Source organism: Gracilinanus agilis, chromosome 1 (assembly GCF_016433145.1).
Source record: "Gracilinanus agilis isolate LMUSP501 chromosome 1, AgileGrace, whole genome shotgun sequence".
Taxonomy (NCBI): domain Eukaryota; kingdom Metazoa; phylum Chordata; class Mammalia; order Didelphimorphia; family Didelphidae; genus Gracilinanus; species Gracilinanus agilis.
The window spans coordinates 248,224,056-248,251,752 of NC_058130.1; the positions used below are offsets into that span (position 1 = coordinate 248,224,056).

General features: G+C 37.8%; 1 protein-coding gene across 1 annotated transcript in view; it reads left to right on the plus strand.

Moving 5' to 3' along the window:
• Positions 1-27,697, plus strand: part of SLC24A2 (solute carrier family 24 member 2) — a 328,495-nt gene that overhangs the window by 212,894 nt on the left and 87,904 nt on the right. The window contains exon 6 of the mRNA XM_044660717.1: positions 10,050-10,100. Coding sequence (XP_044516652.1) covers positions 10,050-10,100 — 51 coding nt within the window. The remainder of the gene's footprint in view (positions 1-10,049; positions 10,101-27,697) is intronic.

Below are 27,697 nucleotides of genomic sequence, written 5' to 3' on the forward strand. Positions count from 1 at the left end.
GCACAATGGATGGAGTGCCAGCCATGTAGTCATGACAACCTAAATACAAATCTTGCCTCAGACACTTCCAAACTGTGTGATCTTGATCCAGTCACTTAACCTCAGTTTAATATCAGCTTCTTCCCCATAAAATGGAGTTAATAATAGCACCTGCTTCCCTGGATTTTTGTGAAGATCAAATGAGATAATATTTGTAAAGCATTTAGCAGAGTGCCTGGCATATAGTAAGCACTATATAAATGTTAACTATTCTATTATTATTATTATTATTATTATTATACTCACTTCCTCATTAGCCTTCATATATACATATTATTTTCCTTATAGCCAATCACTTGCCAGGTGTTGCTGATTCTACCTCCACAACATCTCTTACATATGTAAATCTGTACTCACTGTGTCACTGTAAGTGGTAGCAATGGACCTCATCCCATCCTGCCTAGATCATTGCAATTGCCATAACTGGTCTCCCTCCCTTGAGCCTCTCAACTCTAGTCCATTCTCTATACTGCTATGAAAGTGATTTTTTTAATTGATCACTTCCCTCCAACTTTCCTGTGAGATCAAATATAAACTCCTTTGGTTAGCTCTGAATCCTTCACAGCATCTCCCCAACCTATCTTTAAAACCTCATTGCACCACTCCCTGCACTCTACAGTCTAACCAAGCTGGCCTTCTCTTACTTCACAATCAATATTCCATCTCCCATGTCTGTGGCTTTGACTGCATGTCCTCTCTGTCTGGTATGTTTTCCACCTTTTCCTTGCTTTATAGAATCTCTCTCTTCCTTCAAGATGTAAATGCCACCTTCTACATGAAGCCTTTTTTTTAAAACCCTTGTACTTCAGTGTATTGTCTCATAGGTGGAAGATTGGTAAGGGTGGGCAATGGGGGTCAAATGACTTGCCCAGGGTCACACAGCTGGGAAGTGGCTGAGGCCGGGTTTGAACCTAGGACCTCCTGTCTCTAGGCCTGACTCTCACTCCACTGAGCTACCCAGCTGCCCCTATGAAGCCTTTCTTGATCTCCTCAACTGCTAGTACCTTCCCTCTAACTACCTTGTATATAGGTACTTTGAATTTGTTTGTATTTAGTATCTTTATATTTATTCTACATATACTTCTTTGTGACCATATTGTCTTTCCACTACAATATTAGTGCTGTGCAAGTAGACATTTTGTATATTGCATTTGTATCCTCAGTATTTTGCAAAGTGCCTGGTATTTAACCAATATACTTAATGCTTGTTGATTGTATATTGGCATACCTTATAGAAATTTTATAAGAAAATAAGTGTGAGAAAAAAAGAAAGATATTATACATACCAAAATACTTATGGCAACAGTTTTTGTAATAACTAAGAACTAGAAACAAAATAGATGCCTATCAATTAAGTAAATGTTAAATTGTGGCATATAAAGATAATGGAATATTACAGTAATGACAGTTTGGTATAGGATAGAGTACAGGACTTGGAGTCAGAAAGTCGTGGGTTTGAATCTTATCAGAATACACTTACTAGGTATGTGACTATGAGCAAGTCACTTATCCTCCTCGGTCTCAGTTTCATCATATGTAAAACGAAGAGTTAGATTCAATGACTTCTAAGGTCCCTTCAAGATATAAACCTATGATCTTGTGTTACTATACTCTATAACAGTGATGGCAAACCTACGGCATAGATGCCAAAGATGGTACACAGAGCACTCTCTGTGGGCATGCAACTGCCACCACCCACCCCCAGTTCATTACTAGAAAGGCAGAGAGACTTGGGTAAAACTGCTTCCTTTTCCCCTCTCCACTATGCCTAACAACACTTTTTCACATCCCTGCCCCTCTGCCCAGCAGCCAATGGGAGTGCACAGAGGGTAAGGTGGGTGGCTTACAGGTGACAGAGCTGGAGGGGAGCAAGTGTTTGGGTCATTCCCCTCCCCCTCTTCACCTGCATTGAGGATATTCCTCACTTCACCTGCCCTTCCATCCAGCAGCCCAATGAAAATGCTTCCTCCCCCCTCTGTGTAGGGTAAAGGTGGGGGGCATACCTAGCACTTGGTGTGAGGAGGGGCAAAGTCTTCAGTCTGGGGTTTGGGGGCAGTGGGGCCCAGCACTCTGGCTCTAAAAGGTTCACCATCACTGCTCTACAAGAAATGATAAACCTGAAAAATATAGGCAAGCCCTGGAAAACATGAAATAAACAGACTCGGGAAAGCACTATTCAAACTGACTACAGCAAAGTAAGTGGAAAGAACAACTAAAAATCCTGAAACTGAATTCATTTAATTCAGATTCAGTTAGTGTGTTCATTTTGCCAAACTGATTTTCCTTTCTTTTTTGTTCTTTGTAACAAGGGATGGCATTCTGGGTAGGAGAGGAGGCAGGACTATATTTGGAAGTGAAGGTGACATAAAACCAAAAGACTTTAATTTTTTTTAATTTCTTAAATAAGAAAGAAATACTGTGTGATGGAAGAAAGCATATAGATAAAATAAAAAAATTAAATTGTAACACACATTTAGGAAATTAAAAGACTATTGTGCCCATGTTCCCAATGGAACAACAAGAAAAAGAGTAACCCAACATTTGTGCTGTTTGGCATTCAGAATTTAGTCTCTAGGATATCTCAAGTACAATTTGTCCAGTTCTGCAGTCCTTTGTCGAGCTCACCTACACATAATAGATCTTCCTGGGGGGAAAAAAGCCACAACATTGAGTACAGAACTAATTGCTCAGAGGTGAATCAAAGACCTTTTGATTGAATGTGGATTAGCTTTGATAATGAAATAATGAAGCTAGAAAAATGATGCCTTGGAGACTCTCCATTTCTCTCTACTTCCTAGTCACTATTCTGAATCTTAATTGATTCCATTTGAATTCTAACCCAATTATTCTGAAGCAAAGATGGGCAATGGGTCAAGGTATCAATCATCTTCTGTGGAGAGTCTGGTTTGGGACATATATTTATCTGTGGAAATGAATTTTTCAATTCATCCTCCACTCAGCTATCAAAGAGATTTTCATAAAGTACATCCAACTGTGTTGTGTCCTCCCCCATCCATTAAACTACAGACTCTCTATTGACTCCAAGATCAAATATAAAATCCTTTTTTTGGATTTTTAAAGTCCTTTATAAAGGGGCCCCTTCCTACCTTTCCATTTATCTTATATCTTACTCTCCACATACTATACAATTCTTTGCTAGACTCCTTGCAGTCCCTTCAAGGATTCATTTCATCTCCCAGCTTCATGCCTAGAATGTTCTCTCTCCATCTTTTCTACTCCTTCTGGCTTCATTCAAGTTTCTGCTAAAATCTGGCCTTCTCCAAGAAGCCTTTCCCACTCCCCTTCACTGGTAGTCTCTGTCTTAACTCCAGTTTACTTTGTATATATCTTATATGTACAATATATGTTATTGTTTGTATGTTACTTCCCTAACTAAAATGTAAACCCTTTGAGGGAAAGAGCTGGTTTTGCTTTTCTTTCTATCCCTAGTGCTTTAGCACAGTTTATGCTTTGTGCTTAATAAATATTTGTTGACTCATTACAGCTGTCTCATTCATCCTAAACTATCCTTAACTACCAGTATGGGCAGCAAATGTCTACGTTATCTGATGTATATTAGCAGGTAATCTAAATGTGGGATGCTGTGCTTACTTTGTATTGTAAATATTTTTTATACTTCTCCTTAAGAACTTTTTGTCTTCCCATGAGCCTTTGCTTCTCTTACCCATCATGCTCAGACCACTGAAGTACATATCCAAGGAAGAATACCAGCTGGACTTCCTCATTTACAGTGCCAGCTCTTGTAATCCATGACCTTCCAGATCCAGCTGCCTTTGAGCTGCTGAAGTGCTAAGTTATTGATAATGGTAGCCATTCCCATCATTAGGCTATTGGCATATTTCCAATGATTAAGTTAAGTTCACATTCTTAACAGTCTCATCCTTTCTATCTCATTTCTTTCTTCTTTGGTCCTCAGCAGGCATCTTTCTACTCACGGTTCTGGGCTGGTGTCTGACTGTGGAATGCAGTATGCTGTCTTCTTCCTTATTCTGTCCTCTAAACTTGATAAAGTCATCTTTATTGGTATTTTTTTAAGCTTGGTCTTACCATTTTCATAAAAAAAATGCTTATCCATCCCTTTCTGATCCACATAGAAGATGAATGATTAAGTTCTTCTACTTCCTTTTTATAAATTATTCAAGTGATCAGAGCAGAAACATTGTTACTTCAGTTTTACAGCAAAGTTTATAAATCTTCTCACCACAATATCTGGGGTTCATTTCCATTTGGTACAAATAAATTATTGGTGTTCTGGCTTGCTCATCTAAAAAGATATTTAAAGAATTAAATGCCATCTATCATAAACAGATGTTTATAGAATCTCATATGCAAGATCATATATTAACAGGCAAAGGATCTATTATTTCATCAATGTAAAGAATTCCTAGTCTGCCCCTCCATCAAACCATGTATGATAGTCAATCTTTGGGAGTCCTCTGGGACAATAAGAAGTGAAATCAGTTTCCCAGAGTATAACAGCAAACATCAAAGGAGGAATCTGAACTTAAGTCTTTCAAAGTCTAAGCCTAGTATTCTGTCCACTATGCCCTGATGCCTCTCTATTATATGACTTGAGTGTGTGTGTCTGTTTGTGCGAGACCCAAGCAAAGTAAACACTACGAAAGCCTCTCACACTTTGAATATCCTTACTATACCTTAAAGAGAGAAGAAATAGACATTAGGAGACTTTCAGTTAACTTTCATCTTTGAAGAAATCTATGTGAGGCACTCTGTGAGGACTAAAAAAATATTTCCTGATGAGACTTGGACAGTAAATTGTCATAGAAAAAGAGTTTGTAAGAGACCAAGGTTAACTGTCATGCAGAAAAAGTCTATGAGGGACTTAGTTAATTGTCATCTTTGAAAAAGTTTGAAGAGATGAGAAAATTGAGTTTAAATGCCATCCTGAAGAGGAAATGAATGAGTTGAACTCTCTTTTATTCCTGATGAGAACTGAACTGTTAGCCCTTATTCTGTTGAGGAGACATTCTAAAAAAAAAAAAAAAAATCTGAGAGTCTTTGCCATTCTAGGAGGACTTGACTACTGAACCTCTGTATCCCAGTATTTTGGAAGAGTTTGTAGTTGCAGATAATGGTGAGAAACTGACTCTAGATGTGACCACTTTCACAAGTGATACAATGCCAAAAGAGTTATGTCTCTACATCCTTTGAAACGTCTAGTAAAATTATAGAGCCGGTAGCATTAATGTCTTTTCTAAATCTATGAGCTTCATGGGCGAAGAAGTTTCCCTGGTTTTACTGGGGGGGCTCTCAGCTCAGAGCTAATTGATTAATTAATGACAGAGATTTTATATTTTAAGTTCTTCCTAACAACATTTCCATTTATAACTACTAGGTGCCTCTGAACCTTGTGAGAGAATTAATATGGTAACAAGTCACATAGCTGACTGAGGAGTGGGTGTTTAATGTGTTCTCTTTGAGTACACCTGAGAGCTGTACCCTCATACTCTGTCACTCATATCTGCAAAGGGATAAAAGATAAAAAGATAATTTTTTTTAATTTTAAGAAATAAAAAGATAAAAGATCTACAAATAGGTTTCTGAATTAAAGGCCCATGGAATATTTTAAATGTGGGGCAGTCATACCACCAGGGAGCCCAGTCTGCAAGTAAAAGGAGTTGCTTTTTTTGGGGGGGGAGGGGGGAAGAGCTCAGCGAGGCACTACACTGTGTGTGAATATATATGTAGGTATACATGTGGATATGTGTATTGTGTATATACATGTGGGTATATAAATTATTTTATACAAATATATACATGCCTCAAGGCATAATGAAAATGGGCTAGTTCAATGACAGGATGCCCTGGTCTTAAATCCTGCCTCTGACACACTGTCTATGTGACCCTACGCAAGTCATTTGACTTTTCAGTGTTCTAGGCAATTCTCTGACACTACAAGATTCAGAACGCTTGTTAACCTGAACTGGTAGAGGGAGTTTCCTCATAGGAATCTTGATACACTGATATACAGATCTGAACAAAAAAAAAAAAAGGCTTGGGTGATGTGTATGCCTATTTATGAAGACACAGCTTCACTGCCTAGTATATGCTGTGTTCTTATGCATATTTTGTAACAAGCTATTTTCTTTTTGCCAAAGTACTGAAAAATATCACCAACTTTACTTTGTTTTACTCCATATGCTTCTCAGGGAATAATGAGGCAAATTAAACTTCCTTGCTGGTCTAAAAGCCAGATGATTCTTAGCAGGCTCTACAACCCGCCCTACCTTGATGAAGTGGAAGTAAGGTAGCCATCCAGAGAGAAGGGTCATTTTTAAACTTCTTTTTTTACTGGGTTATCATGGCAAATTACCTGGTGACCAGTAGCAAGGTGGAGGAATGACAGATAATGGCCAGTATGCCCCACTGGTACTTTCAAATGTCAGGAGAAAACAAGGAAGGTCTCTAGCATGTTGGGTAGACCTCCTGAGGTGAACTTTGGAAAGGACATCAATGAGATGGGCATGGGATGGGCAGGTATGGATCATTTGTAATCTGCATCAAAGGTGGGGACTCTGAATTGATGAGAACACAGATCTGTCTGAGCATTTTAGAGAGTACCTCACGAAAGGAAAATAGGAAAACTGGGCAGAAAAATGAATGGATTGATAGTCATTATGGTCTTATTGTTTTTAATCATAGATACCATATAATATATATATATATACAAATATATATATCATTATAAAATAAGCCTTAAGTATTTTTGAAGTTACTTTCACTATCAGAGCACTCTTAACTTTTGCAATATCATGGAACACACTACAATAAGACATTGTACTTCTCAATTTCTTCATGTTGAAATTAAATTTAGTTTCATCATAGAGCACCTGTGTCCTCACTAATGCAGATCTAGCAAAATCCAATACTAATAAGATAGTACAGAAGCCCCAAAACAGGGTAAATATTTACTCTCCAAACCACATGCCCTCACCTTTGTCATTACATTAAAATAGCTTCAAGTGAAGCATTTTTGCAAATGAAAGAATGATAAATATGTGCAATCTACCACATTTTTATTCCTCTACATAAATATACAAAGTACTTCACTTATATGTTAATGGATACCTAAAACCCCAATGGCTTCCTGGGAAGCATTCCCAGATAATAGGTCTTGGAAGAATACTGAAGAAAACAAAACTATTTTATGAGACTGGTTTCTTTTTTAAGTTTCCCAGAAGCATATTTTTGTAAAGAGAAATGCAGATACATATATGTGTGTATATGCAGACATGCATATAAATATGCACAGATATATAGATATGTTAGGCTACATATACACATGTACATGTGTCTACATGTATATATACACATGTGTCTATATATGTACATAGATATGCATACTCCCAAGCAATGTCCACACAGACTCTGTCCTAGAAAAAAAATCCATCCTCACTTAATTGACTGGAGTTCCCAAAAGTGTTCTAGTCCTTTATCCTGGGGTCTCTTCTACTCAGATCTAATGGAAATGAATGTTTACAATGGAAATAAATGTTTATACCACTGTTGACAACTTCTACCAACCTTTAAATGTCTATTTTTCTTTCTTAATTTCCCATAATTCCAGTATAACTGAATTCTTAAGCATGTTCAATTCTACTCAATATGAGATCTTTGTTTTAAAGAAATGTCCTCTGACTAAATATAACTAGAGGAAACATATTTTACATGCAGACATTTGTCAATTTTTAAATATAATGGGAGAATTTTAAAATGTCAATACCCATGCATACATACAGATACATACCTCTACATATACATGTAAAATATATGCAGATATATTTACAGGCACACATATGGCTATGGATATATATACACATATGCAGATTTGACCATGTCACTTCCCTATATAATAAAATTTAGGGATTCCCTATATGCCTGTAGCAGTGCTGGCGAACCTTTTAGAGACCGGGTGCCCAAACTGCAATTCCCATGCGACATGTGAGCCCTCTGCCTTACCCCAGACAAAGGAGGGAGGAAGCACTCCCATTGGCTGTTGGGCAGAGGGGTGGGTGATGAGAGAAATGTCCTCAGGTGCACATGGAGAGGAGGAAGGGAGCAGCCCCCTCTGGCACCCATGCCATAGGTTTGCCAACACGGATCTATGGAATCAAACATAAACTCCTCTGTTTAAATTTAAATCTCTATGACCTGACTCTGTAGTATCTTTCCAGTCTTGTACATTATCCCTCTGCCATACTCTGAGAGACAGCCAAACTCTCCATCTCTTTGTTTCTCACATGAAGGCCATCCATCTCCTTTCTCCTTGTCTTTACAGTGGCCATCCTCCAGATGTTTAATGTAATTCTTCTTCACTTCTGTCTCACAGAATCCTGCTTTTCCTTTGAAATGCAAATCAAGCACCCTTCCACTTGAAGCTTTCCCCAATCTCCCCAACTACTAATGCCCTCCTATCCCAGACTACCTTGTATTTAACTATTTTGTTTTTATTTGCCTTCATTCTCTTTATTTTTATCCTGTATAATATTATATAAAGTGTATATATATATATATGTATGTGTGTTTGTGTGTACATGTGTGTAACACATATATTTTCTCCCCCGTTAGAATGAAAATGTCTTGCAAGCAGGTATTTTTTCAGTCTTGGAATTTGTTTCCCTAATGCCTAGTACATAGAAGGTACTTAATAAATGCTTCTTGGTTTTGTGTATAGATATATATATATATATGTATATATATATATATATACACATAACCAGATCCCAGTTTGCCATAAGTCTTAAGAATTACTCTTCCTAGGTACCCTTTCAGTCAGAAAAGATCAAATGTTATATCTTAGAATCTAGGTTGGAAGACAGATTTACACATTTCTGTCCTTTCTTATACCCAGTTTCTATCACTGCCACCCCCGATATATGTAAAAAACTTCACAGCCTCTGTCCTATGATTTCAGTTGCAGCCTGAGAAACAAGTGAGCCATGGTGGAAAGTGCTGAATTTGGAAACAGAGTTCTTTGAATCCTGTCCTGATTCCACCACACAATAGCTATGTAATTTAGGGCAAATCTCTTAATCCCTCTGGGTCTCAGCTTCCTCCTCTGTAGAATGAGGAGGTTAGACTTTGATCACTTAAAGTTCCTTCCAGCTCTAAGGGTTCTTTCATGATCACCAGAGAGAAAGGAGATGCTTCTTACGTTCCCTCCCTTTTTCACAAGAGCAGTGAGCAACTGCCATGTCTAATTGTTGCTGCTGTTTTAGTTACTATTCTGAGTCTGGTTCAGACTTCCCAGGGAATTGTGCTTCTCTCTTGTGTCCAGAGCACACTGTGTATTTAACAGCTTCTCACAATACTCTACACGTGTTTAGTTTGTCTCGAATGCAATATATGCTTACTATAACAGGGTGAAAAGGAAAGAGAAATTCTAGGAACAGATTTTCATTTTAAACCAGGAAATGGGTTGTTTTCCTATATAATCAACCTCAGGAAGAAGATAAATCAATGTCATTTGGTGAGCTCATGTGACTGCTATTTGGTGTTGGGGAGCTGTTTGTTCACTGGGCATTTTGCCCAATAACTCAGCTACAGACATGCCCAGACACTGTCCTTTACACAAACATCTTTCCTTGGTGTCACATCCAGAAAAAGTGACAGATCAGTTCTGATATTTGAAGGACTTTGTCTTGGTGTGTAATCCATGACAGACACGAAGACCAAAGCATTTCCTGACTTCCTTTCCTCCAAATGGTCCACTGTTTTTGGTTCATTTGGTTTTTTTTTTGGTTGTTTTTGGTTTGTTTGGTTTTTTTTTAACCTATGGGAACCAGTCTTTTAAGTGATTTCTGGAAACAGGCAGTGAAAGAAAACAGCTCCTGTTTGTCTATCCCTATAGAGTTAAAATTGCTGAATTTGACAGTATAACAATGAACCTGATTAAGAACATGTAAAAACAAGTTTCTTGAATTACTGCTCAGTTCCTTATCTTTGTGTCTTTTGCTATGATATTGTAGAGCTTGGATCATATGGAAAACTAAAATATTATGACACAATGACTGAGGAAGGTAAGAATAATTTTAGAATTGTTTGCTCTGGCTTTTTTTTTTCATTTTGGAGTGTCTGCTGCTCATCCATCTGTTTGTTATATTTCTTTTCTCCTTGCATGACTCCAGTGCCATCGTGTGATATACTATGAACCTCTATTTGCATTTCTGTCTTGTTTTTGCCATTGTGTTTCTTTGGAAGTAGAGGCATGCGGTACCATGGGTGATCATTTTCTTTCATCTAAACAACCTAAGCTATTGTCAAAGATGCCCAAAGAAATGTTATATGTGTTTAATATGAATATGGGTACATACGATTTTTGTTCTACAAGCTCTCAACCTCAAATGGCAATAAATATATCCATCTATGCACAAATATCCTCCTTTGGCACAGCCACTGAGGAGTGGATTATATGATATATGTGTGCTTTGTGTATGCAGTGGGAGGAAGTTAACTGAGAAAAATTTGCATGCCAATCTCCTTTCCAGACACTTCACCAGGTAGAGATCTTTTTTTTTTAATTTGCTATTGTCATCGTCATTTAGTTTTTATTTACCACTAATGGGCCAGGCACTAATCCAGAGCACAATACATGGGGCACAACATCAGTTTCCTGAAATTTATTTATCATCTACAATTAATTTGGGATTGAAGATTCCGTATTAACCCTGCCTCTTCACTTTAAAAAAAAAAGGAAGGAAAAAAAAGAAATATTTGTGATTTTGAAAAATGTTGGGGGAGCTTTCCCCCTTAACATTCACAGCAAATATTAAAAACAAATCAAAGATGGTCTAGTCTGGAAATTAGCAAATCTTATAAATGATAACATAAGCAAAAAGTAGAAAGAAATGTCATGCTAATCCTGCTTTGTTTCTTCTGGTGGCCTTGATTGCTATAGTTTTCAAAAGACCTCCCAACTACTCTGTATGCAGAACTCACATCATTTTATAGTATTTGGGAAGAAGAGGCATATTTGCTATCTTTTAACATCTGTCCTTCTGGCTTTCCACACCATACTGGCGTGGCCATATTTTACAATTCCTCATTACTTTCCTCATGTAATTTAATACACTTCTAAATGATGTTTTCTAAAGCAACAACCTGCCATTAGGATACACACCTAGATAAATCCCTGGTTAAAGTGGTCCGTTTCCAACTCCAGGAAACATGCCTGCTGTAGATTGGGAAGTTACAGTTGAAAATTCCTTTAAAACCACAAACGTGTCTTACAAATAGGAGAAAGAAAAGTACAAGACAAAGTATTTAGGAATGACAAGGCCTGGGGTTTTAACCCAACTTCTAATACCAATATAACTTAATAACCTTGGACAGGTCAGATCCCGTCTCTGGGGGCTCTCTTCATCTTGAAAATGAAAAGTTTGGGTGAAATGATTCCTCTACAGTCCCTTCAATTTCCACTGTTCTGTAAACCAGGAAAGAAAAGGAATAAACTTTTTAAAAAGAAGGGTTCTCTACCTGGTTTTTTGGCTTTTTTTTTCCTTTCTTTTCCAACATTTGGATCCTTCTTTTCTGGTGACTCAAGAAAAGCTCTCCTTTGTGGGATTGCTTACCTTCCTCTCTCATCTATATTCTGCTTTTTCTCTCTCTCTTTTCTTATCTAACCCTCTACCATCTGTTATGAACTTGGTAACGCAAAATCTCTTAGCTCAGTCCTTTGTTATTTTCATCCCCCTCATACTTTCCTTTCCTTCCTTCTTCATAAACATTATGGATTCAGCCTATTCTCTCCTCTGCTGACTCTCTTCTGTCTTCCTCATCATATCGACTATCAAGAATCAAAAGAAAGAAATAAAGTCTACAAATTTAGTTCAGGGATAGAGGGTAATTGGTAGAAAGCAATGTATTTCTCACGACTGAAAGAAAATCAAATCTAGAGGAAACCAGAGCTGGTCTTTGGCACAATCATGTAGTTATTTCCCCTTTAAGACTTCTCTTTAATATTCTTCTCTTGGAGGTCTGATGTATTCACTCCCATTATGTCCCACTCACCACTAAGGTGTTAGCTGTTAACAGATTAAAGTAGTAATACTCTTAAACCTTTTAATAAGCAATTCTAAAAAAGATCAAAAAGCCTTACAGAGCCAAAGAAAATAGTACCACAGAGGTAGCTAACTCTGATCCAAAACCAAGTGATGTGATTCATTGTAACAAGAGCACAGCATGTTTATAGAGCTCAGAATTACCAATATAGTGCCAGCTTGATCTTTCTTCTGAATCTTGAATGTCAGAGTAATATTGGGTATACATAGATTGTCATGTCCTTCCCTTACTCAAAAATCTTCCATGGTATCCCATTACCTACCCATCAGTCAGTCAGCATTTAGTGAACATGTGCTATGAGCCAGGCACTGTGCTAAGTGCTGGGGATACAAAGACAGTTCCTGATCTAAAGGAACTCACAGTCTAAAGGAAGGAAGAAAAGAAAGAAAGAAAGAAAGAAAGAAAGAAAGAAAGAAAGAAAGAAAGAAAGAAAGAAAGAAATATACACAGGATAAATTAGAGATAACAGAGTGAAGGCAGTGGCATACATTAAGGGGAATTAGAAAGATATCATAAAAATATTTTACATAATAATACATATAAAATCTATGTCAGATTGCTTACTATCTCAGGGGAAGGAAAAGAGAGAGGGAAAGCATTTGGAACTCAAAAATTTTTTAATGAATGTTAAAATTGTTTTTACGTGTAATTAGGAGAAAATAAATAAATATATGTGTGTATATATACGTGTGTATATATATATATATACACATACATACACCATCTGTATATAAAGAAAGGTTATCATAAAAGATGGAAAGCAAGAGACAGGGATAGAAAGGGGGGTTATATTCCATGTGTGGGAAAAAGCTAGTGAAAATTCTCAAAATCTAGAGATTTTGAGTGTCTTATTTGAGGAAAAGCAAAGAGGGCAGTGTATGATGCGGATGGGGAGGATTAAGCTATAAGAAGACTGGAAAGGTTGGAGGGGGGTAAGTTATGAGTGACTTTGCTTGCCAAACAATTCTATATTTGATCCTAGAGGTGATGGCAAGCCATTCAGTGAATGGGAGTGGGATGGAAGAGAAAGATGGCCAGATCTGTACTTTAGAAAGATATTAATTTGACAGCTAAATGTTGAGTGGACTGGAATGGGGAAGGACTGAAAACAGGAAAACCAACCAAAAGGTTACCAAATAAAGTTCTTGTTCTTTTGCATGGTATAGAAGATTGTCCTCAGGCTAGCAGCTCCCTATTTTTCCAAGGTCTAAAAATTTAATATTTGAGCCACTTATAAAAAACTACAAGACTACTTTTCCCCCCCACATAGAAAGATAGCCAGGCAGTGGCTGACTATTCTCTGAAAAAAAGAGAAGCTCATTTTACACTTAAAGATAAAAATTGCATATAACTTCTTTCTTTCCTTTTGACACTAAATTACCATGTTTTCCCTTGTTCTTCTCCTGGGATGCATTATGGGTATGGCATTGTGAGATGGGAAGAACACCTCATTTGAAGTCAGAAAACTTGAATTCAAGACCACTTATCTCTCCCAGCTCCCAACATTCACCAGCTAGAAATTCACAGTTATATGTATCTCACAATTTCCAATTTAGCAACTCCTTAGCTAAGGAGTGAGCCCCAAAACTAACTGCTTTCTTTCCCACAGGTGCCAGCTTAAAATCCAAAGATGTATGCCAGAACAGAGCCTTTTAAATAAATGTAAACAAGGTTTGGGACAGAGATATAAAGTGATTTCATCACAAAATGAATTAGCCTTTCTAATCCAAATAATTATCTCCTAATTTATCTGTTTTGTAAATCTGGATCAGGTTGTCTTAAAGCAGGGCACATCTGTAACTGATGTCTGCACATAATTTCTAAATTAAATGACAGGGCTGTTACTACTGTGCAGACTTCCAATTTCCAACCCAGCATGCCCCTTCCTAAGTCAGAGACAATTGGTATCATTCCAAAAGTCTGTAGAGACAGCAAGGTAACTTTCCAACTTCCAATTATCAGAGCAGTGCCCTAGTGTGCACAGAGAAGATTTCCAACATTGCACTAGGTTTCATTCGTTTATAATTTAGCTCATTCAATCCAGCTTGCCATACCCAGAGGACTCTCCTCTTCTTTCTGTTAACCTGAACAGATGTCCACTTAACAACCAACTACAAATATAACTGAACTGTTTTCATCAAATTGACTGGTCACTAGCTGTATACTGTATTATTAATGTAGTCTTCCAGCAAGCTCTCTGTGGGGCTGAATTGGAGGGAGATAGTAAATTGCAAATTTATCTGGTTGTTTAACTAGACTGCAGGCACAGTGGACAGAGAGTTGACTTCAAAGCCAAGAAATCCTACCTTTTCAGACATACTGGGCAGTATGACCCTGGGAAAATTATAACGTGTCAGTGCTCTGGGCTGAAGGTATCGAACTCAACGTCTGTATGCTGCATGTAGCCCACAACGCTCCCAATGCAGCTAAAACAGATTAAAATATAATTGGGAAATGTTTAACAAAATAAATAAAATTGCAATAAACAGAGATAATGTTCATACCATTTTTTCTAAGTCAATTTAAAGTCAGTAGACATCCTAATGTATACTTTTGCAGTCCTATTTTCTATTTCAGTTTGACCATTGCTCTAGGCAATTCTAAGTTCTTAATCTTTTGGGGGTCATGAGCCCCTTTGACAATCTGGTAAAGCCTATGGTCCCCTTCTTCAGATAATATTGTTTAATGCGGAAGTAAAATACAGAGGATTGTCAAGGAAAATTATCATATTGAAATAAGTACCCAATTTTTTTAAACCCTTACCTTCTGTCCTAGTATCAGTTCTAAAACAGAAGCGTTGAAAAGGTATAATTGTGGTTAAGTGACTTGCTCAGAGTCATCCAGCTAAGAAATGTCTAAGATCAAATTTGAACCCAGGTCCTCCTGACTCCAGGCCTGACACTTTATCTACTTTACTATCTACCTGCCCTCAAATATTTTTTATAAACAAATTACAAACTTCAGGTTAAGAACCTCTGTGCTAAGACTATGAGTTTCAGTGAAGCTGCCACTATATGTAAAAGGAGTTTCTTCACCCCTAAGTTCTCTGTAACTGTACCAAAGAAATCACAGATCCAGCCCCAACCCTTTTAGCTAAAGTATATAATTAAAGGTAACTCATCAGCTCTGTCAGTATGCCCAAAGAGCTGTGTGCCAAAACACAGCCACAAACTGCTGCTTTCCTGATATCGGTCTTAGGGATATCTTTTAATAAGAATCCCACCTAGCTTTTCAAAATTCATTGCACCTATTTCTTTTTCTTTTTATCACCAACAATAAAAACAGCAGAAAAACTAGCCCTAACAAAATTTTTTAAAAAGTCATTTTGCCTATCCAGAAGTTGCTCAGTTGACAGCAGGCTGCAAAGGTTTGGAACTTTTCTTTTCCCAGGAGCCTTAGAACTGAAAATGCAAAATTGCCATTTCTAATCAAATTAGAACACTACCTTTATAAAATGCTAGAATATTTCTTCTTGCAAATCTTTCATTTTAAGTGGATGTGGGGGAAGGACAGCTAGGTAGCACACCAGAATTGGGGGAATTTGGGTTCAAAGCTGGCCTCAGAACACTTCCTAGCTGTGTGACCATGGGAAAGTCACTTAACCCCAGTTGCCTGGCCCTTACCTCTTTTCTCTTTTGGAACTGATACTTAGTATGGTTTATCAATTCCAGGGCAGAAGGTTAGCATTTGATTTTTTGGTGTGTGGATGCTTTTTTTAAGGGTAGTAGGCATGTATGGGGAAGGGAAGAAAATGGGCACCAAAATTAATAAAGGGGAGACATTTTTTTCAATTAAGTTCAGCAAATTTTACTCCCGGTTGATGAAATTCTTGTTAAATCTGAAATGAACTGAATCCTGCCATCTAAGATCTCAGAAACATTTAGCTGAGGAGTCTAGACGTGCTTTGAAATGCTAGCACACAATTAGTGATTGTTTCTGTCTTCAAAAATATAGGGATAAGACTGGTGCCAAATTTTTTATAAACCTATATTTCCAAATAGGATGCTAACTTTAGTGTAATAATGAGGGCTGAAAGTCTTGTCCTATTAACTTATTAAGTTAACCCGAAATTCCCCAAGGAAAACAACTTGCTTATAAGAGGATTAGGCTAGATGACCTTTAGATATCCTTCCAACTTTAAGTCCTATGATTCTTTGATTTTATTAGCATATCATAAAAGATAATAGCATCCAATAAGGACAACCTGTTTTAGTAAACAGAAGATTGTTAAGAATTCCAATGAGAGTTAACTTCAAATTCTAGTTCTTTTATTTGCTAGCTATAGGACCAAGGGCAAGTCATTTAACCTTTGACTTGAGTTTTCTCATTCATAAAATTAGGAAAATAAAGTTTCTATTGCTTACCTCACAGGATTAATGTTATGAGGATCAAATGAAATAATTTACTAAAGCACTTTGTTAACCTTAAGGCCTCTATCAATGTAAGTTGTGGTTAATTCAAATTAATTCAGCAAACATTCAGCATCTATTAAATGCATTGTGCCAGGCTCTGGGGATTCAAAGACCAAAAAAAAAAATGATAATAATAATTCCTGCCCTCAAGGAACTTCCTTTCTATTATAGGTAGAAACATGGATAGCTATAGGATAGTGTCAGGAATTCCAGAGTTAAAATCTAAATCCAGACATTTACTAATGTGTGAGCCTGGGCAAGTCACTTAACCTCTGCCTCAGTTTCCTTCATCTATAAAATGAGGATAATATAGTATCTACCTCACAAGTTATTGTCAAGATAAAATGAGATAACATTTATAAATCACCTTGCAAACCTGAAGGCTCAACTTAAAGGCTAGCTATTATTATTCTTATTATGAACATAGATAAGTATGGCATGCATAACTGAGAAAGGAGAGAGCATTAAAGTCTAAAAAAAAAATCAGAGAAGTCTTCCAGAGGAGATAGCACCTTAGTTAAGCCTTGAAAAAATTTTAAGGTGTGAAGATGAGGAAACTATGCAATCTAGGCATGAAGAATGGCTTATGCAAATACATGAGAGTAGATGGAATATTAAGTTTGGTGAATGGCAATTAATGCAATTTGACATATTGAAGAAGAAGAGTAGGAAATCAGACCAGAGATGTATGTGGAAGACAAGAATATAACAGGCCTTAAATGTAAGACTACAGAATTTATATAGGCATTAAGGAGCTAGTAAGAGGTTTTTGTTTTGTTTGGCAAGGGAGCAGTATATATATATATATATATATATATATATATATATCAGACCTCTGCCTTAGGCCAACTATGACATATCTATACTGTGATAGATGGATTGAAGAGGGAAGATTCTGAAAACAGGGAGAATAATCAAGAAACTAATGCAGTACTATAGTAGTCTAGGAGAGAGCTGATGAAAACCTGGTAGCCATGTGAATGAAGAGGAGAGAGATGGGAGAGATGTTTTAAAGGTAGAAAATAGACAACACATTGCAAACAATGGGATATGGGAAGGAGAAAGAAAAATCAACCTTGATACCTCAAGATACAAACCTGGGGAACTAGAAGGATGATGCTATCCTCAACAGAATTAGAGGAATTTGGGTGAGAAAGGTTTAGGTGGAGAAATAAGAAATTCCATTTTAGATATGTTGTTTGAGATGTCTACCATATGTCCAGGAGGATATTAATGTGTATATCAATTTATTTGCAAAATAGCAGGGAGATCAAAAAGAATTATTAATGAGAAAAAGGCTATTGCATTTAATTAGTAGCTCATTGGTTTTCTTGGAGTCAGCAGTATCAATCAATGTTGGGATCAAAAAATAAACTGTAAAGTATTAAGAAGTGAGGGCAATAGGCATAATGAGTATATATATGTATACATACATATATACATAGAGAGATTAAAAAGAGATGATAGATAGATAGATAGATAGATAGATAGATAGATAGATAGATGAATGGATTGATAGATAGGTAAGTATATGATAAATAAGAGTTGTTGTTCAGTCATTTCAGTCGTGTCCATTTCTTCATGACTGTTTGGAGTTTTCTTGGCAAAGACACTGGAGTGGTTGGCCATTTCCTCTTCCAGCTCATTTTATAGATGAGGAACTGAGACAAACAGGGTGAAGTGACTTTCCCAGAATCACAGAGCTAATAAGAATCTGAGGCCAGATTTGAACTCTTCATGAGTCTTCCTGATTCTAAGCACAGTGCTCTATCCACTGTGTCACCTAGTTGCCCCAGATAGATGAGTAGATAAATGTGATTATAAATGAATTAGATAGCTGATACATGACAGCTAGATGGTTTAGACAGATGATAGATGTTAGATGGATTGATGAATTGAATAGGTGATACATGCTAGCTGAATCAGATGATAGTAGGATAGATAAATTAAATAGATGATATATGATCAAAGAATTGGGCAAGAGATGATGGATAGATGTATTAGATAGATAGGTGATAGTTAGATAGGTAGGTAGGTAGGTAAGTAGGTAGGTAGGTAGGTAGGTAGGTAGGTGGGTGGGTAGGTAGGTAGACATTTTAAGCACTTATATGCCTGCTAAGTGCTGGGGAAACAAATACAAGAAAGCCATTTATTCCCTGCCTCCAAGAAGGTTATATATTCTAAAAGAGGAAGGATTCATAGAGTAAAGAGCCAGAACAAGGAATATTTGGGGCACAATTACATGTAGAGATGTCCAGGAAGTGGCATGAAGGCTTGATTTGGAACAAAATCCCACCTACCAGATCCCAGCATTCCAAAGGCAGAGCCCAATATTCCTGAGGGGAAGAGGTAGAGAATGATGACTGGATAAGAAGTGACATGGTTTGAACATGAAGACAGGACCTCAGGTGGAGGCCTTATTCCAGGCAAAATAAAGTAAAAATTCACTTAACAGAGCCCAAAATGGTTCCAAGGGCAGAGTGTAAGGGAGAACATTGAAATGATATCTGGAATAAAGTGGCATGATTTGGAACTGGTGATCAAGAATAAACAACACTTTTTAGGAACTTGGCTAATGGATTCAGAGGCATTGAAGATGAGAACAAGCAAGGGAATTACTGAGGGAGGAGATGAGTAGAGATGGAATTAAGGAACCAAGAAGAAAAGTGGAAAAGTTAGTAAAAGTTAAAGCCCCCTTCTTCTCATTAGAGACTAGAGAAAAGAAAGAGAATAGAGGATGACTAAAAGGGAATTGGGAATATAGATAAGTGAAAATAAAGAATTTATGGCAGGTGGCCTCTATTTTTAACAGTCAGCAAGGAGCTAGGTAGCAAAGTGAATAGAGCTCTAGGCCTGGAGTCAGGACCTGTGTTCAAATCTGGCCTCAGACACTTCCTAGCTATATGACCCTAGACAAGTCACTTAACCCCAATTGCCTAGTCCTTGCCACTCTTCTGTCTTAGAATTGATATAATACTTTTGTATTATATGTATAGTCTGTAAAGGTTTAAAAAGGAATAACAGTCAACAAGCATTTATAAAGAGCTTAATATGTGTTCCATACTGGGGAGTACAAAAAAAGGCAAAAGTATCCCCTGCTCTAAACAGTTCACAGACTAATGGGAACAACAACATAAAATAATTAGATACATTCAAGATATATAAATCACTAGGAGACTTTGAGTAATTAGTTGGTACAGTGGATAAAGCAGCTAGCCTGGAGTCAGGTAGCAAAGTAGATAGTGTCAGGTCTGGAGTCAGAAAACTCATCTGAGTTCAAATCTGACCTCAGACATTTACTAGCTTTGTAGTTACAAAGTCACTTATCCCTATATGCCTCAGTTTCCTTGTCTGTAAAATGAGCTGGAGAAAGGAATGGCAAACAACTCCAGTATTTTTGCCGAGAAAACCCCAAACAGGGTCATGAAGAACTGGCCACAACTGAAAAGACTCAATAACAACAATAAGATATATACAGGGGCAGCTGGGTAGCTCAGTGGAGTGAGAGTCAGGCCTAGAGACAGGAGGTCCTAGGTTCAAACCCAGCCTCAGCCACTTCCCAGCTGTGTGACCCTGGGCAAGTCACTTGTCCCCCATTGCCCACCCTTACCACTCTTCTATCTATGAGACAATACACCGAAGTACAAGGGTTTAAAAAAACAAAACAAAAAAAAAACAGAAAAAAGATATATACAGAGTAAATTGGAAATAATCTAAAAGGGAAGATACTAACATCTGGAGGGACCTGAAAAGGCATTTTCCAGATAGTGGGACTTGAGATGACTCTTGAAGGAAGTCAGGGAAACTAAGGAGCAAGGTGGGAAAAAAGCAGAGCAGTTCTGGCATGAGAGACAGCCAGTAAAAAGATCGAGAGGGGTGGAGTGTCATGTTCAAAAAATTATAAGTAGATCAATGTAGCTGGATTATAGAATGCTCAGAGGTGGGGTAAAATGTAATAAGAAAGGTAGATTAGAACAATAGGAATGGGACAGGTTACAAAAAGCTTTCAATGCCACAGAAATTTATATTTGTTTCTAGAGGTAACAGGGAGCCACTAAGCAGGAGGTAACAGGGTCAGACCCAGATTTTAGGAAGATCACTTTGGTAACTGAGTGGAGTATGGACTAGAGTGGTGAGAGATTTGAACCCGATTCTAGGCCTAGAGCTCTATTCACTATGCTACCTAGCTGCCCATTGTTGACAATTAAAAATAGAAAAACAAGCCATTACAATAGTCCTGGAAAGAGGTGATAAAAGTCTGAACTAGAATTGGAGCAATGTGAGTGGAAAGAAGGGGACATATAATAGATATGTCAGAAAGGGATAAATGACAAGATTTAGCAAAGCATTGGATGTATGGGATGAGTGATAAAATGGAATCAAGAGAAGAGCCCAAGGGGCACAACTGATAGAACACCAAACCTGGAGTCAGGAAGTCCTGGGTTCAAATCTGCCCTCAGACACTTCCTAGTTGTGTGATCCTGGGCAAGTCACTTAACCCCAGTTGCCTATCCCTACCACTCTTCTGTCTTGGAACCAATACCTAGTATTAATTCTAAAATAACAGGTAAGAGGGGGGGAAAGCATGAGCCTAAGGTTGTGAAGGTTGGTGGTTCTCTCAAAATAGAGAAAAGTTTATGAGAAGGGAAGTTTGGAGGGGGGAAATAATGAGTTCTGTTTTAGACATGTTGAGTTTGAGATACCTATTGAGTCATTCAATTCAAGATCTTGAAGAAGCTAATGATGTATGACTACAAATCAGAAGAGAGATGAGGGCTGAATATATATCTGGGCATAGAATAGATCTGTGCATCCTCTCCATAGAGATGATCATTGAACTCATGGAAGCTATTGAAATTACCAGTAAGATTATATAGAGTCAAAAGAGAAGAGTCCAGAACAAAGTCTTCTAGGTTATTTGCTGAGAGAAAGAGGACAGGAAATGTGTATGAAGTATGAGGAGAAAGGAAAAGTTCTGAACTAGCCACCACGGAGAGCATGCTAGAGAATTAACCATAAAAGACTAAAAGGAGTCAAGTCAGAAACAGGTGAACAAGCATTTGTTTCGTACTCTCTATGTGCTGGCTGGGGATACAAATACAAGTAGAAATAAAGACAATTTCATTCCTCAAAGAGTTTATATTAGAACTGGGGAAGACAACAAGTAAAAAACAAAGCTGAAAGTGGGGAGGGGTAGAAGTGAAGGTATCGTATGAGAGGGGAACACTTGTAGAGAAAATCCAGGAGAGTCAAGAGTACAGCTTAGAGAGGAATGGAGACATGGGTGACGTGGGCGTCCTCCTTAAATAAAGGTCGTGGCAAGAACTAGTCGATCCAAGGGAGAAGCCAAATGGAGAGAAGGTGCTTCCAGTACATGAAATTCAAGCCTATGTAGCAGAGATGGCCAACTGGAGATTAAATAATAAAATTCACCATGAACCCAAACAGCACAGATACATGACCTCCTCTATTAGCAACTGGAGAAAGCAGATAGCAGGACTAACCCAGTTTCAGAATTTAGTACAGTTTGAATAAATATAGAACAATAGGGAAAGGAGTTTGAAGTTATCTCCCACAATATCAGAGCAAGACCTCAAAGGAAGGGAAGTCATTGCAGAGCAAGGTTGTGGCATGAGAGAATAAAAAAAGAATGAAGGAGCTGGAGATCATGGAGAGGGCAAAAAAAATGGTTTTAGGAGAAGTAAGGAAGAAGCAGAGAGGGAAGCATATTAGGTTGTGCTTGGAGAAAGTAATGTTGGAGTTTGGAATCATGGAGGTAGAACAGTTATTGATGATGGTCAGTCAAAGGCACAATCATTCTTTAGAGGTGACTGAGGAGGAATAAAGATGGAAGTCACTGCAGTTTGTTGTTCAGTAACTTTAATAGTGTCTGACTTTGTGATCTCATTTGAGATTTTCCTCAAATACTCAGATACTAGAGTGGTTTGTCTGTTTCTTCTCCAGCTCACTTTACAGATGAGGAAACTGAGACAAAAAGTGTTAAGTGACTTGCCCAGAGTCACACAGCTGGTAAGTGTCTCAGGCCAGATTTGAACTTCATGACTCCAGGCCAGGCACTTTGTGCATTGTGCCACCAAGCTGCCCATAGCAGTTTAGGAGGCTGATAAATAACTGTGATGTCATGGTGTTCAAGTTGCATTAGTGAAACAATGAATATTTTAAAGTAGTGATGGCCAAACTTTTTAAAGAGGGGACCAAAGGAAAGGAAATGCTCATCTGTCAGTCTGGTTCTAAGGCAACTCTTTAGAAGTTTCATTGTATTGTATCCTACTCATTGTATTCATCAGATTAGGAATAATGTTGCAGCTGCCAGATAGAACATTTCAGGGGGCCACATCTGGCCCACAGGCCTAGTTTGCCCATCACTGTTATTTTCTTCAATAGCAGTTGGATTCCTTGTCTGGAATAATACAAAAAGGTCTCTAAATCAAAAGTCAAGAATTTAGGTACATATGTGATATGACCCATTTGCATAGATGCCTAAGTTAATGGCTTTCTTAAATTATTTTAAAACAGACCCAGAGATGGGAGGTCCTGGATTCAAATCTGACCTCAGACACTTCCTAGCTATGTTACCTGGGCAAGTCACTTAACTCCCATTGCCTAGCCTTTACCTCTCTTCTGCCTTGGAACCAATAATATGTTGGTTCCAAGACAGAAGCTAAGGGTTTAAAATTTTTATTTTAAAGCATGTTCTTGTTTTTGGTTTTCCATTATTATTTGTATTTCTATTATTAGGGGAAGAGTTTTAGTTAATGGAATGTAGAGGGGCTAAATTTTTGGTTAATGTAGGAACAGTTTTCTTGCATTGATAAATTACCTTGGAATATTTCTTTTATCTCAAAACCTATAAAATACAAGAAGTTGGGGAAAGGAGGTGGGTGGTACAAGTTAAGGAAGGATATGTGGCAGTAACCAATGCAAATTTCTCAGGATCATACTGGAGAATAAAATAAATTGTGTTCATTTGAACTTTTTCCTGTGGGTAATGAGCTATTTGTTCTTGTGTACAAGGCATCAGAAAAGTTTCCTTCTAAATTGTTATCAATGAATAAAAAGTGATTTTCCAGTGATGTTATATGTCTGCAAGTTATGAACTACTTGAATATCCAAAGACTTGAAAATTAGGGTCCCCCGAAAGATAATGGAGAGGCACATGGTAACATGAGTAGACTGCAACACATCACCCATGAAAAATTGAACGAAAGAGGTAGTATAGATAATACCATCAGAGAGATGTATGAATAGAAAATAGGTGGGCAGGTCATATGGTGAGAGCATGGGATAATATAGAGAAAGAAGGGGGCAAGAGAGAGTTGAGAGATGATGGGGCAGGGATAGATAGAACTGGAGAAATATGATGAATTATAGATAAAGCATGTATTAAATGCTACTTCCAAGACAGAGATCAAATCTAGCCTCAGATACTTCCTAGCTGTGTGACCCTAGGGAAGTCACTTAACCTCTGATTGCCTGACAAAAAGATCCAACGGGTCCACCAAAGAAAGAAATGGCAAACCACTTGAGTATCCTTGCCAAGAACAGCCCATGGTTGGCTCTGGCCCATGGAGTCACATCAGAGACAATTAAGGAACAGCAACAAAGTATTAAATGTTGGGTATACAAATACAAGAAAAACAATAGTCCCAACCCATAAGGGGCTTGTATTCAAATGGAAAAGAAAACACATAAAAGGGAGCTGGAAAACAGAGGAAAAGAGGCAATATCCAGGGGGCAAGGTAGAACAGTCCAGAGAATCAAGAAAGGAACTAAGAGAGAAGTGAGCATGGATGGTCAGGGCTCTTCAAGAAAAAGTGGTTCCAGGCAGGAACTCACCAATCAAAGAAGGCACTGCAGAAGCACTGTTAGCAAGAAGGTTTACCTACATCAAAATCACAGATCCACTTAAGTATTCAAGCAATTCTATTCTGAACTTTCATATAATGGATGGCACTCATGGAGTATAATATGTATATTAATATATGTATATTCCAGCATATATATTCCATACTAGATTTCTAGAAAGAGGACCAGGAAGAAATAGAAGTCCTTTGAGGGAATGTTCTCAAAGGTGCTTTTATTCTTTAAGCTAATTACCATCACATTAAGAAACAGTTTTTTTTAAAGTTATAAGAAATAAAGGGCACGAGAAAGGAAAATTAGAATAAAAAAAAATTTATTCAAGTTTCCTATTATGCTGCCTACTCTCACCCCCACTTCCCTCCCATCCATCCAAAAATAAAGAAATAAAAATAAAAACTAATCCTTGCTCACCAAGCTTTATCCCAAAGATTCCTGGGCCCTTGATTGGTTTTTGGGGGGTTTTGTGTGTGCCTGTCAATCAGTGTTTCTTAGTGTGTGAAATGTATTGGGGCAGCAGGGAGCTAATCTGATTGCCAACCTAAAGAGTTCCTTTTGTAATACTGCCTATTACAGGTTCAATGGTGAAGAAGTGAGGGAATTTTCAGGGGTTATTTTAATTAATTAACAGCAGGGCAGAAGCCAAATCCATTTCCTTTGAGTGAAAAGGCTATCAAAAGGTTATTATGTGGGGGCAGCTGGGTAGCTCAGTGGAGTGAGAGTCAGGCCTAGAGACAGGAGGTCCTAGGTTCAAATCCGGCCTCAGCCACTTCCCAGCTGTGTGACCCTGGGCAAGTCACTTGACCCTCATTGCCCACCCTTACCAATCTTCCACCTATGAGACAATACACCGAAGTACAAGGGTTATAAAAAAAAAAGGTTATTATGTGCTACAGTTTGGGGCAGTTTGTTTTATGTCAAAGTAATTTGGTCTAGGATCTTGATTCTTATTTGCCCCCACAATTCTTGCATCTTCAGTCTATGACTTTATACTTTCATTTTTCTCTCTAGGGCAGGAGCTTTTTTTGTGTGTCATAGACCCTTTTTCAATCTAGTAAAGCCAATGGATCCCTATTCAGAATAATATTTTATTACTATATTCATAATTAAGGGAAATGCTAACTTTCAATTAGAAGCTAGTGAAAATAAAGATGTTATTTTTTCTATATAAATTCATTTTGTTTTTATTATTGATGTTCATTTGTTTTTGCTAGTGTCCAACTCTTCATGTCACCATTTGGAATTTTCTTGGCAAAGATACAGGAGTAATTTGTCATTTCCTTCTCCTGCTCATTTTACAGATGAGGAAACTGAGGCATACAGGATTAAGCGATTTGCCCAGGATTGTACAGTTAGAAGTGTCTGAGGCCACATTTGAACATGAATCTTCCTGACTTCAGGCCTGACATTTTATCTACTGAACCACCTAGTTGCCCCTGAACAAGTTAAATCTATCCCTAGATCCTTTGTAGAGCTGGAATCCCTAGTTAAAGATCTCTTGCTAAAACAACAAATGCTCTCCCAACCACAACCCCTTTAGTCCTCTGAGAAGTGATTGTTGTTCATTTCTTTTTTCCTAAACCTTTATCTTCCATCTTAGAATCAATACTGTGTAGAGATTCCAAGACAGAAGAGAGGTGAGGGGTAAGCAACAGGGGTTAAATGACTTGCCAAGGGTCATACAGCTAGAAAATGTCTGAGGCCAAATATGAACCCAAAACTTCCTGTCTCTTGTCCTGGCTCTCAATTCATTAAGCCACCTTGCTCTCCTGCTTGTTATTTATTTCTGACCAAGATATATCAGATTGAAATTTTATATTTCAGGTTGTGATATAGTCTCTATTATATTAGACTTCTTTAAAAAGTTATCTTAATATATCTTTAATCACACTTCTTAAAAGTGTCAAAATCACATCAAATCATAGAATCTGGACCTCAAAGTGACATTATAGAGAGCACCTATTTCCACCCCTCAGTTTATAGTTTAAAGGAACTGAGGCTTAGAAAAGTTAACAAACTTGCTCATGGTCATGCTGATGGTGTTAGGTAGCAGAACATGGATTCTGACCCAGGTTTCCTGACTCTGAGTCCCATGCATCTTTCCATTATACTTTGCTGACCCAGATAATGACCTAAAAAGAGCATGTAATCTAGACCTCTGCTTCCAGGTGGCAACACAGACAGCTAAATAGCTCTCTCATCTTGAAAGAAGGATTTTCATATATCATTCACTTCAGTGATTATTTAACCCTCAACATAGGAAGTTCTTCCCCAGAGCTAACCTGAAATCCATCCAATTAAATGAGCTCCTTTTCTCTTAATCTATCTTTACTAGGGATAATGAACAGCTAGTCACCACCTTCCAATTTTAAGATTGTGAATCTTGATTTAAAAACACATATGGGGGGTGGGGTGGCAGCTCGGTGGCTCAGTGGTAGAGAGCCATGCCTAGAAAATGGAGGTCTTGAATTCCAAATCTGACCCCAGGTTCTTCCTAGCCGTGTGACCCTGGTCAAGTCACTTAACCCCCATTGCCTACCCCCTACTGCTCTTCTACCTTGGAACCAATACACAGTACTGATTCTAAGACAGATTCTCATTTCCTACCCTTTGTTCCCAATAGCTAGAGCTTTCAGAGCCTCCCTTTTTATGGATTCTTATTGATTCTTCCTCTGCCAAAGGACAGGGTTGAGCTACATGATGATCAAGATGTCTGACAGCTTGTGTGTCCTAAGGTCCCTGACAGCTCAACGATTCCATAACTGTGAGTGAGTCTAGCAATTTGGATCTGACCTAGCTCAAACTGGAAAAAGGGAAAGACCATAAGTCCTGCCAGCAATAAGATTTAAAGGAAGTATAAGATTTTTAGATCTGTTTGGAATTAAATTCCTATCCTATTGGCACTCCCAAAAATGTATTGTAATTTTTTACCATACCCATCTAACTCTGTCCTCTGGTCCACCCCTTCACCTCATTAGCCTTTTCAGACTTGGTATAAACTAAGGAAAGAGTGTATATTCTCTTTCTCAATAATATGGAAATCTGGGGGTGTTGGTGGACAGAAAGGGTGCTCAGGGCTGAGAGCCTACAGAAGGACCTATATCTTACTGAAAAGTTTTGAGAATCATTGTTCTAACACACTCAAGTGTATTTTCATAATTTTCTGCCCTGTTTCTATAATCAGCTCCCACATTACCTTACCCAGCAGTTCTGATCTTACATTTCTCTAGAATTTAAGACCATGTGAGACTGGGAACAGACTT